This window comes from Vicugna pacos, chromosome 18, assembly GCF_048564905.1.
Source record: "Vicugna pacos chromosome 18, VicPac4, whole genome shotgun sequence".
Classification (NCBI taxonomy): Eukaryota; Metazoa; Chordata; class Mammalia; order Artiodactyla; family Camelidae; genus Vicugna; species Vicugna pacos.
In genome coordinates, this window is record NC_133004.1 from 17,337,982 (window position 1) to 17,350,498 (window position 12,517).

At 46.0% G+C, this 12,517-nt stretch overlaps 1 protein-coding gene across 2 annotated transcripts in view; it reads right to left on the reverse strand.

Moving 5' to 3' along the window:
• RBFOX1 (RNA binding fox-1 homolog 1) overlaps positions 1-12,517 on the reverse strand; it is a 1,384,890-nt gene that overhangs the window by 867,506 nt on the left and 504,867 nt on the right. For both annotated transcript variants that reach the window (XM_072942257.1, XM_072942259.1), the window contains one exon: positions 3,977-4,024. In XM_072942257.1, the coding sequence (XP_072798358.1) occupies positions 3,977-4,024 (48 nt within the window). The remainder of the gene's footprint in view (positions 1-3,976; positions 4,025-12,517) is intronic.

The following is a 12,517-nucleotide window of genomic DNA, read 5'->3' on the forward strand; positions in this document are numbered from 1 at the left end:
GCTACTGACACTGTGTCGGACACAAGCTGTTGTAAGTATCCGACGGCACTTAAGGATGCCCGGCCCAGGGTAAGTATCGAAACAGGAAAAGCTCCCAACTTGCAGCGTTAACCACGGCACCACAGTGTCTACCTCCTACTCACCAACTTCGATCGGACCCAACCTGAAAGTCGCCTTAACTTTGAAAACCACTCAGACTCCTTCCAGGCAATTTTATAGCAGATCTGAAACTGTTTCGCCGCACCAGGCCAGGCCGTAAGTGAGGAGAGGAAACCCTGTCTGGGTTTATAGCCTTTGACAAATGGGCCCTCGTCTCCTCCTGACAGATTCTCCCCTCGACTGATCCATCAGCCCCTGCTCTCACCACCTGAGCCGCCGTCTTCATCATAGTATTGAAATTCAGATGGATTTTACAGCACAAATAAAAATGAGTTTAAACGCCTCCGCTCCCCACCAGCACCCCGGGGTCCTGGAGATGTCAAACGCAGGAGGTTTTGCAAGGCCAGATGTGCAGGGACCCCGAGGGACTGGGTGTGACCTCACATCGCCTTTGCTAAATCCCAGTGAGCTCTGCTGCATTCGCCCCTGGGAGGAAACAATCCCACTTCTGGGAGGAAGGTGCTTCCGGCCTGGAAGATCTCCCTGTGACATCGACATCGCCTGGCGGATTTTAGGAAACGGCCGGGAAGTCATCCAAAAGCCGGTCCAGTCACAGGGCTGCTGCTCACTGCGGGGGCTTGGAAGCAAAAGAGAAACGGAAATGGAAACCACAGAGCAGGCCACACCGTGAAATCCTCCACAGACAACCGGGCAAGCTTCCCTAAATGCCAGCCAGCTCACTGAGGGCTGATGGAGAGCAGGCATCGAGGATGTTAAAATAAAACAAACAAGCAAACCAACAAAGAGAGAAATGGAAGGCAAAACAAAACAAAACCCCCCCCTCATTCAGTGGCCTCACAGCCCAGACTGACCGTGCAGGGACCAGGAAGAGAGATCTGATGGCTTTTCATTAAGATGAGGGCTCTCTTCACCTCTTGAAATTCACCATTGATCTGCCATCACGACATCTGGTCTAGGAGTCGGCGGGGAAAGGGCTCCTCTCAAGGTGAGCGGCCCTGCTGAGTGGAAGCGCAGGGGATGAGGCGGGATGCTGACGGGGTGTGTGGCGGCGGGACACCCCAGCGGGCGCTACGGGAAACTGTAGACCTTGTGTTGTCTAAGATCCTTCCATGGAGAGGATGCCCAGCCACACACAAAGGTGCAGACAGATGTGAGCACACCAGCACATCCCTGCATGCAGAACTCGGGGAGGGAGGCCGGCAGGGGGAGGCAGGGGAAAGGGGAAGGAGAAAAGGCGAAGGGAAGTCATTCTTGGGAAGCCGTCTCGTCCTACAGACACCACGTTCAGCTTCCGTAACTAAAGGAAACTGAGCTTTAAAAAAACCCTCTCCCAGTTCTCCTTCGGAGCACTCAGTTTTTCATAAAAAACCCCACTCAGGCCAAGGGGCTGCCTCTTCAGAGGCAGGCTGACTTATTATTTTGGCACCTCTGTCATCTCTTGTCACTTCAATTCCACTTTATCAAATTACGGACTTTGCCCGAAGCATTCGGAATGAATGGAGAGGGACGCACACCCATACACGAGCAAGTGTCATCGCTTCAGTGGTGACACTTCATAATTATACGTCGGGGTGACAGAAGTCCGGAGTGTGTTCCAGACACGGGAGGAAGAGCAGTCCAGAAGCTGAGGCAGCTGTCTGCCCACGTGACCTCATGCCGCGTCGCTGTCCGGAGGGTGGGACGGCCACTCTCCCACTGAGGGTGGGGGACACTGCCCTCTGGGGCGACTAGGGTTTGCATCTTGACTCTTCCATTAAGAGATGGCACCCTGATACGCAGAGCTACCTCCAACACCTCCTTCCCACTTCCCACTACGTTAGGAGATCCAGAGAGGCGACAGCCCCAATGTAAGAATCACACACACACACACACACACACACACACACAATCAGAACAGAATTCAGAGGAAGAGGAGTCCTCCTGTAAGTAGGCACTGTGGTGGTTGTGTTGCCAAAAGTCATCCCCAGTTAATTACCGTCAAAGATTCAGTTAATTCACAGATCATCAGCCGTGTATGGGCAAGGTTAGAAAAAGACAGGAAAGTCCTCTAGAAATGAGGCCCCATTCGAAGTGTCTGACTCAAGCCAACAGCCTATGCCAACGCACAGAAATGCCTCTGGGTGTGCCTGTGTCTGGGTCACTCTTTTGTAAGCAGCTGAAGCTAGGTACAGAATGATCACACATGACTTCTTCCCTCCAGTCATCACCTGAGGGCATCCACAGACTTGGGGGATTATTCCCGTCATGATATATGAACCAAAGGCAGTCTGGGTAGCAGAGCGGAGCTGCGTGGCCGCCTTGCGCTGCCCAGAGAGTATCCTGGTTGTCCATTTATCTTGTTGATGATAGAAAGGATGTTGTTTGAACAGCCTCAGTTCTCCCGGTATCTTTCAAACACTATGGGCAAAGATAGTGAAACAAAACCAACAGGCAAAAAGAAAAAATCTAAACAGAAACACACTTGTGAATTCCCTTAAAATCCAAGGGAAGGGAAAAGACCTTGAACTCTGGAAGCAGGGCAGGGAACAGGCTTTTACTGGGATACGGGGAGCAGGGTGGCTGCCGGCAGATTCCTGATGGCAGAGCTGGTGGGAACAGATAAAAAGGGCTGTGGATGCATCTTCAGCCTAAATTCCATGGGTCCAACTCACAAAATGCACGCATGCAAGGACACCGGCACGTAAACACTCAGAGAACGCAAATACGCATTGAAACAAACACCTTTGCCTGCAAACTAGAGCGACACACAACTGGAACTAAGCTAACATCTCAGGGTGCGGATTTAAGCCACTGTCTCATTACTCCTTTCAAAGTGATGAGATGAATGGCCCTTAAAATCTTGCATGGCAACTGCCCTCTCTTTAAGAGCTTTAAAAATTTAGTTTTTGAGATGTCCTCGCCGCCTTATTCATCAGCAGATGACCGAGCTATCACAAAATCAGGGCTGAAAACCTCTGCTTGAAATAATAACCACATTTGACAATAATGGTCCAGTTACAGGGACGAACATCTTTCAAAATTTTGGAAGGGTGTCAAAAGTAGCCAGGAGATAGGTACCCTCAATTCACTCATTTGACCTCTTTTTAGCCGAGGCATTCAAGGTAAAATTTGATCTGCTCAAATCCACTCTGCCACGGAAACTTCTTTGAACTCTTGCCAATAAAGGGAGACTGAAAATATTAAAGTGCAAAACAATTGTCTTGTCGGTGCCTTCCCTGAAGAGAACTACACCAAGTGTAACGAGAAGATAAATGGGGGGGAAACTCTAAAATCTGTAGGAAATGACCTCCCTTCTCTGCTGCCCCCCCCCCAGACATCATATGACCACATTTATAACATAGAAAATCACTGCTCGTATGACTTGGTCATGATGAAAAGCGGGGCAGGCTCTTTTTCAAGCCAAAGTGTATAGATCAGATCCGTTTTTTTAGGACACACCCTGAAAAGCCCATGATTATACATTCTGTAATATATGCAATGGTATACAATTCTGTGTAATATGCAGCATATTCCATATCATCATCATTAAAGATAGTCAAGTAAAATGTGAAATGAGTTAAGGATTGACGAGCTACTTTCCCAAGAAGCAAGCGACTAAGACAAAAATCAAGGCGAATTTTTGTAACACTCAGTTACATCACGCAGTCTTCGTCGAAGTTATCAGATCTCACACCGATTGCAAAGAAAGAAAAAAAAAACAGGCATTTTAAAATACGATTGTCTTCAAGTGTCTACGCTCAGCACGTGAGTCACCTTTGCAAGACAGCGTCCAGCAAGGCATGCCTTAAACACTTGGGCTTGAGTCGCAGAGTTCTCGTTCCATTTGAAACCAAAAGGATGAGAAATACTGACTTACCTTTCTGTCCTCTATTTCCACACAGGTACTGCAGTCCGCTTTGATATCCTGAGAGGAGGGAAAAGAGAGGGAAAGGACAGGAGTCAGACTTATGGCCAGGGAACATTCAGCAGTGTCGTTGAAATGCCCTTTAAAATAATAAAGAGCTCATGCTCGCAAGGGCTGCTTCTCGAGCCATTGCTCTTTATAGCGCTTTTTAGAAGTATATGCCCTGGTGTTTGCATTAGAGACATATGGATGTCATAACTAAGCTTTATTACATGCAGATGTGGGGTGAAGGCAAAAGCTATGGCTCAGAGGCCACAACAAAGAGAAGCTGATGGCTCATAAAATAATATGCCCCCCAGACACCTCTGTCCATATCAGCAGAGACTGCCCTTAATCAGACTTACTGTCTCTCTCCCATTCCAGATTTGGGATAGTCAAATCCATCTCCCTTCAACTCAAAGCCATCACTGTGTATTTTTTATCCTTCCACGCATCCACCCATTCATTCATCATCCATCCATCCACCTATTCATCCATCATTTATCATCCATCCATCCATCATCCATCCAACTATCCATCCATTATCGATCCATCCATCATTCATCATCATCCATCCATTCGTCCATATTTATTGCTATCTACTTTTTCATGAATTTTTTTCTTGTTGCTTTGGAAATAGAAGTGGAAAAAAAAAACACACAGTTTCAACCCTCAAGAAACTCCCCAGTTAGAGGAAATGTCAGACACACATACACAAGCAATCATAATATTCATTTACTTATTCAAAAGATATGCATTCAGCACCTGTCACTTGCTAAGTCTCACTCTAGGCATGGAAGACTCAACAAACAAAACACAGGAAGGTCCTGCCCTGGTGATGCTTATATTCTGCTAGAAAAAACAGAATACGGAAAAGAAATATCAGTAAATGGTTGGTGTTTTAGAAGAGGAAATGTACTATGAAGAAAAATGAAGCAGAGAGAAGGGAAATGCTGAGGGTAAGGGAATAAGATTTTCAATTTAAAGAGAAGCAACGAGTGAGTAATGGCTTGAAGAAAGTGAGGGGATGAGCTGTGAAGCCATCTGGGGAAAGAGCATCTTAGATGAGAGAAGAGCAAGTGCAAAGGCCCCGAGGCAGAAATGTACTGGACACAGTCAAGCTAGAGGAAGGAGACCTTTGTGGCTGGAGGAAGGTAAATCAGGAAAATAGTGGAGGTGAGCTCAGCGAAGGACATTGGGTTTTATTCTGAGTGGCGAGGGACCACTAGAGTGACTTTTGGTGTTACTGTGGTAAACTACACATAACATAACATTTAGTAATCTAACCATTTTGAAGTGTACAGTTCAGGGGCTCTAAGTACATTCACATTGTTGTACAACCATCACCACCACACATCTCCAGAACTTTTTCATCTTCCCAAACTGAAACTCCATAACCCTTAAACAATAGCTCCCATTCTCCCAGCCCCCAGCTCCTGGTAACCACAATTCTGCCTTCTGTCTCTCTGAATCTGACAACCCTCAGTATCTCATTCTATCATATGCCATAACAAGACACCACAGACTGGGTGGCTTAAACCATGCAAATGTATTTTCTCACAATACTGGAGGCTAGAAGTCAAAACTCCAGGTGCCCGCAGGGTTGGTTTCTGATGAGGGCTCTCTGGCAAGTTTGTAGACGGCCACCTTCTCATTGTGCCTTCTGGGTGCACAAAGAGAGATCTCTGGTGTCCCTTTCTCTTCTTATAAGGACATCAGTCCTATCAGATTTGGGACCCATCCTTAGGACCCTATTTGACCTTAATTGACTTCTTAAAGGCCCTGTATCCAAATACAGTCATAGTGGAGGGTAGGGCTTCAACATATGAATTTGAGAGCAGGGAATAATTCAGTCTTTAATGCCAATATAAGTGGAACCATATACTATTTGCTCCTTTGCATCTGGCTTATTTCATTTAGCATAACGTCTTCACCCAGGGTCCATCGATGTAGTAGTATGTGTCAGGATTTCTTAACATTCCATTGCGTGTAGAGACCCCATACTGACTATCTACTCCTCCATGGGGTAACGCCGGGTTATTTCCACACTTTGGCTATAGTGAATAATGCCGCTATAAACACGCGTATACACCTATCGGTTCAAGTCCTTGATTTCAGTTCCTTTGTGTGTATGTCTAGAGGTTCAATGGCTGAATCATATGGTAATTCAAGGTTTAATTTTTTTGAGGGACCACCATATTGGTTTTCCATAGGAGCTGCACTATTTTATACTCCCACAGGCAGTGCACAAGGGTTCCAGCTTCTCCACCTCCTTGCCCGCACTTTGTTGTTTTTACTCAGGGGGTTTGAAGAGAGAACAGATATTATCTGGCTTCTGTTTTAACAGAATAGACAACTGAGGACCAAAAGGGCAAGAGGGGAGACCAGTTGTGGGGGATACTGCAGGAGTTCAGGTATAAGATAATGGGGTCTGGCACGCATGGTGGCCAGGGAGGTGGTGGCAAGGGGGTCAGCGTGTGGCTAGACCAACAGATGTCATGAAAGACCGGACGTGGGATGTGAGGGGAAGATGGGGGTGGAGGACCATTCCAATGGCCTGAGCGTGCTAGCAATGGCGGTGGGGGACTATGGGTGTGGCAGGATGGTGCAGGGCTCCGCAAACAGTAGTGCCTCCACCTTGGGTAAGTCGGGTCTATAGAAAGGCTTATTCTCTCACCCAGAAGTGGCGGGTTTCCTCTGCCAATGCATCATTAGGACAGTGTGGGTATAAGTGGAAGGCCATCACCATAGTAATTTATTTAGCACAGCAAATTCCAGGTCCACATGAATCCAGAGTGGCATAAAAGGAGACAATGTCACCAGGCAAAGACTGCATTTTCTATGCAACAGTTTCTGTTTTGCTACCAGCTAAAATGGGACTGAAGCCCTGAGCAGCGACTGAATGTACCTTCAGTGCCAGAAACTCTAAAAGGTGTTTTTCACTCTTGTCTCTAAACTCCCACAAGCCAAACAAAGTTGGATTCTTTCTTTTTTTTTCCCCCCTTAAATTGAAGTAGAGTTTATTTACAGTATTATATTAGTTTCAGGTATACAGCATAGTGATTCAGTATTTTTACAGCTTATGCTCCGTTCAAAGTTATTATGACACAATGACCATAATTCCCTGTGCTGTAAAACGTAGCCTTGTTGCTGATCTATTTTATGCACAGTAGTTTGTATCTGTGAATCCCATACCCCGAATTTACCCCCTCCTCTTCCCTCTCCCCTTTGGTAACCATGAGTTTGTTTTCTATATCTGTGAGCCTGTTTCTGTTTGCCCATATACTCCATTGTATTATTTTTTTTTTAGATTCCACATCTAAGTGATATCATGTGGTATTTGTCTTTTTCTGTCTGGTTTATGTCAGTAAGCATACTCTCTAGCATATTAGCATATTCTCTAGATCTATCTGTGTTTCCGCAAATGGCATTATTTCATTCTTTTTTATGGCTGAGTAATATTCCACTGTATACCTACACCATGTTTTCTTTATTCATTTATCTCTTGATGGACACTTAGGTTGCTTCCATATCTTGGCTATTGTAAATAATGCTGCAATGAACACGGGGGTGCAGATATCTCTTCTAATTAGTGCTTTGGGGTTTTTTCTGGATAAATATCCAGGAATAGAATTGCTGGATCATATGGTAGTTCTATTTTCAGTTTTTTAAGGAAACTCTATACTGTTTAACACAGTGGTTAACCAAATTACCCTCTCACTAACAGTGTAGGAGGGTTCTCTTGTCTTCACACCCTCTCCAAAATTTGTTACTTGTAGACTTTTTGATGACAGCCATTCTGACAGGTGTGAGGTGGTACCTCCCTGTGGTTTTGACTAGTTTTACTGAATGAAAATTGAAGTGGGTGATTAGGTAATTCACCATGGGTCACACAAGGATGGAGCTCATGTCTTCCAGGGTCTCTTGACACCAGGAACTTTCCAGCTCTTTCAGGTGATCTTATTTAAGTCATGGTGGCTGGTCTGTGTAATTCAAGCCACAAGTGTCATCCTTTTCTTGGGAGGCAGCGTCATCTAAAGCAAGAATGTCTAGAAAAGCAGCACAGCAGTGATTCTCCAGGTGTGGTCCCCAGTCCAGCAGCAGCAGCAGCAGCACCTGCATATTCTTGGACCCCTTCCTAGACCTAGTGAATCTGAAACTCTGGGGCGAGGGCCAGAGATCTGTGTCTGGGGGATCCACTGTGGGCTCAGGGCTGAGGCTGCAGGACAGTGTTGTGGTTCCAGTCCTGACATCAGAGTCCCTCACCCCAAGTGTGGCTCCCCCATGTAACAGCTGGGCGGCCTTCGGCAAGATTCTTCCCCTTTCAAAGCCTCGGTTCCCAAATCTGTGAAACAGGGGTAATAGAAGGAACTGGCCATTCAAAGTGGGATCTACCTGGGAGAAAATTATTGCATACAATGCAGCTGACAAGGGCTTAAGTTCCAGAATATACAAACAGCTCATACAACTCGAAAAGAAACAAACAAACAAACAAACAACCTAATCCAAAAATGGGTAGAAGACCTAAACAGACATTTCCCCAACAAAGACATACTGATGGCCAAGAGGCTCATGAAGAGATGCTCAAAATCGCTAATTATCAGAGAAATGCAAATCAAAACTATAATGAGGTATCATGACATACAGTCAGAATGGCCATCATTAAAAAGCCCACAGACAATAAACCCTCCTACACTCTTGGTAGAATGTAATTTGGTGCAGCCACTGTGGAAAACAGCATAGAGATTCCTTAAAAAACTGAAAATAGGTTTACCGTATGATCCTGCAATCCCATTCCTGGGCATATATCCAGAGGGAACTCTAATTCCAAAAGACACTTGCACCCCAATTTTCATAGCAGCACTAGTTACAACAGCCAAGACATGGAAGCAAACTAAATGTCCATCAACAGATGACTAGATAAAGAAGTTGTGGTATATTTATACAATGGAATACTACTCAGCCATAAAAAGAATAAAATAATGCCATTTGCAGCAACATGGATGGAACTAGGGACTGTGATTCTAAGTAAAATAAGCCAGAAAGAGAAAGAAAAATACCATATGCTATCACTTATATGTGGAATCTAGAAAAATGGCACGAATGAACTTACTGACAAAACAGAAACAGACTCACAGACGTAGAAAGCAAACTTATGGTCACCAAAGGGGAAGGGGTGGAAGGAGGGATAAATTAGGAGTTTGGGATTTGCAGATACTAACTACTATATGTAAAATAGACAAACAACAAGGTCCTACTGTATAGCACAGGGAACTATATTCAATAGCTTGTAATAACCTATAATGAAGAATATGAAAAAGAATATGTATTTACAATATGCATAACTGAATCACTATGCTGTATACCAGAAAGTAACACAACACTGTAAATCAATTATACTTCAGTAAAAACAAAAAACCAAAGTGGAGTCTACCTCCAGCAACCAGAGTATCACCGGGAGCTTGTTAAATGTAGCATCTCAGGCTCCACCCCATAGATACTGAATCAGAATCCACATTTTAACAAGTGTGATGGACGGAATGTTCATGTCCCCCTAAATGCATCGTGGGTTGAAGCCCTAAATTGCTGGGTGGCTCTGTTTGGAGAAGGAAGGGCTTCTGAAGACGTAATTAAGGTTAAATGAGGCTATAAGAAAGGGACCCTGATCTGGTAAGATTAGCGTCATTATAAGAAGAGGCACCGGAGAGTGTCTGATTTCTGCACAGACACACCGAGAAGAGGCCGTCGGCGCACACAGCCAGAAGGTGCCGCAGCTAGCCAGGAAGAGACTTCTGCCCAGGACTGGACCGCCACCCTGGCCTTAGACGTCCAGCCTCCAGAGCTGTGAGAACATCCATTTCGGTTGTTTAAGCCTGCGGTACTTTGCTAAAGGAGCCCCAGCAGATTTAGACAACAAGGTTCTCAGATTATTCGCAAGGCACAGCCATAGGGCTTGGAGGGTCGCGCTTTTCTCACTCAGAGACTCCTCATCTCACGGCCGAGGTCTCTGATGGACCTTGGACACAGAGGCAGCGAGATGCCCCACCTCTCACTTGGAACTCTTTTTGAATTCATCCTCTAAGGAGCATAAAGAGAAGAAATAAGTTTCTACTGTATTGCACAGTGAGCTATATTCAATAACTTGGAGTAGCCCATGATGAAAAAGAATATAGAAAGAAATAAATGTATGTTCATGTGTGACTGAAAACATTATGCTGGACACCAGAAATTGATGCAACATTGTCAACTGACTATACTTCATTTAAAAACAAAACAGACGGGGAGAGAGAGAAAGCAGAGATTCACTTGGCGTGGGGGTGATGTAAGCTTGGATTATTTTTAAACCTAGGAGATGCCATCTAGAAATGAGGTAGGGAAGAGCAAGTCCCTATTTGATGCTGCTCTGATCCAGGGAAGTGTGCAGTTTCCTTCCTTCCTCGAGTGGAAATACGTTGAGTTTGCAAGAATGAGTCCATGTCCGATTCTGACGGACCCACGCAGCAATGGCAGCATGACTAACAAGATCAGCAAAGCAAAGGCAACCTTTTGTTTTTTTTTAATCTGCCACCGAGGACCCATGCAAGGGACAGACGGAAAGAAGCCATCTGGTAGAATCCAAAGCTTTTGCCATTTCCCTGCGATTATTCAATTTATCCTTGTCAGGATTAATCCACTAAGCCCATGCCGGATTTTTCTTTTTTTTTTCTCTTTAGGTGATACTGTTGGTCTGTCATCCGCTGCAGAGCAACGTGGGAGGTACCCAGGGGACGAGACTTGCTTCTGAACGATGCTGGACTCCAAGTGGAAAACATGTCACTTTGGCAGGAACAAATGATTGTTCCGATAGCTCCGTGGAGAGCGGGTGTCTCCAGATGGGCTCTGACCTGACCTTTTCCAAACCGGAGGAGTTGAGTAAATTCCTCACTTGAAGACTTCCGCTTGGAGAACAGCTCAACTCCTTAAGGGTTAAGTATGAGTTTGGAGCCATGGACTCAACCTCAAGCAGTCAATTTCCCTACAGAAGTCAGCCATCCTCCTTTCTGTAGCTAGGAAACCCCCAACAGTCACTCAGCTCCCAGAACAGATGGAAACCTGCCCATGCTGTGGAGTCATACTGCTTGGGTCCAAATCCCTGGGCTCTACCAGCTGTGCTTCAGTTTCTCCACCTGTAAAACAAAGGTTATCATAACAGCTGCCTCATTGACTGGAAGGCATAGTGAATACGCGCAAGGTCTTAGCACATGGCCAGCCATCGATAAACGTTAGCTCGCATTGAGAGCATCTTCCAAAAATCCTTGGGAGACACGGTTCTGAGTGGAGTACTGAGAAGTTAAAAGCAGCTCTATTTTTAAAGTTTTTTTTTTTTTTCTTCCCAGGCTCCTCAGTTCCTCTGGCGTTTAGACATCACAGCACGCATGTGTCTGTTCCATTCAGAGGCTGTTCCACCTCACAGGAGATGTCTCTTTTTTCCTGAGCTTTGTGTGTTGCTTGCTCCTGATGGTTTTTGTGGGTCAGGGCTATTTCTGCCCATGAGGAAGGGACATTGTCATCCCGGACCACGGATCAACGTTGCTCACAGCTCTGAAGAGCCTGGAAGGTACAGGTCCCAGGGGACAGATGGGGAGACATCCCTGCCAATGAGGTTCCGAAGGCTGAGAAGCTAGGAACCTGTAAGGGGTTGAATTGTTACCCCCACCCGCAAAAAATACGTGCATGTCCAAACCACTGGAACCCGTTAATGTGACCTTATTTGGAAGCAGAGTCTTTGAGAAGATGATTAAGGATCTTGAGATGAGTCATCCTGGATCATCTGCACGAGCCCTAAGTCCAATAAGAGACAGAGAGGAGAGAAGGCCATGTGAAGACAGAGGCAGGGATCGAGCTGATGCAGCCACAAACCCAGGGACGCCTGGGGCCACTGGAGGCTGGAAGAAGCCAGAGGGATCCCCTCCTACAGCCTTCTGGGGGAGCACAGCCCAGCTGACACCTTGACCTTGGACTTCTGGCCTCCAGGACCGTGAGAGGACACATTTCTGTTGTTCTGCGGTGCCCAGGTCGCGACCCCTTTTTTTTTTTTTTTTTTTTTTTGACAACAAGCACAGGAGGGGAATTGAGAGCCTCAGGGAGCTCCCTTCGTGGATCTCTCTTGTCTGGGACTCTGTTACTCAGCACTGAGAAAAGAAAGGCACCTTCGGGAGACCACCCTGTGTAATAACCCAAGGTCTGGGGCAGAAGGAAAAGCCCTTCCCAGAGATCCCAGCGTGGCCGTGAGCTGCCGTGCCCGCGTGTTTTCAGAAGACAGTCCCCGGGACCTCCAAATCGGTGACTTACCCGTTACCAACCCTGGAAGGGTGACGGAAAGAAAAGACCAGGGTCCTGAGGATTGATATAAGACCTAAGCCAGGATAATGCATCTTTGACCCAGCAGTGTTCTCCTGGACTCAGATACTCGCCAAGTCCCAGGGAGCGTTTCACGGGAAAAACCCACAGCTTAAGTCGTCTCTTGGGAGCTGG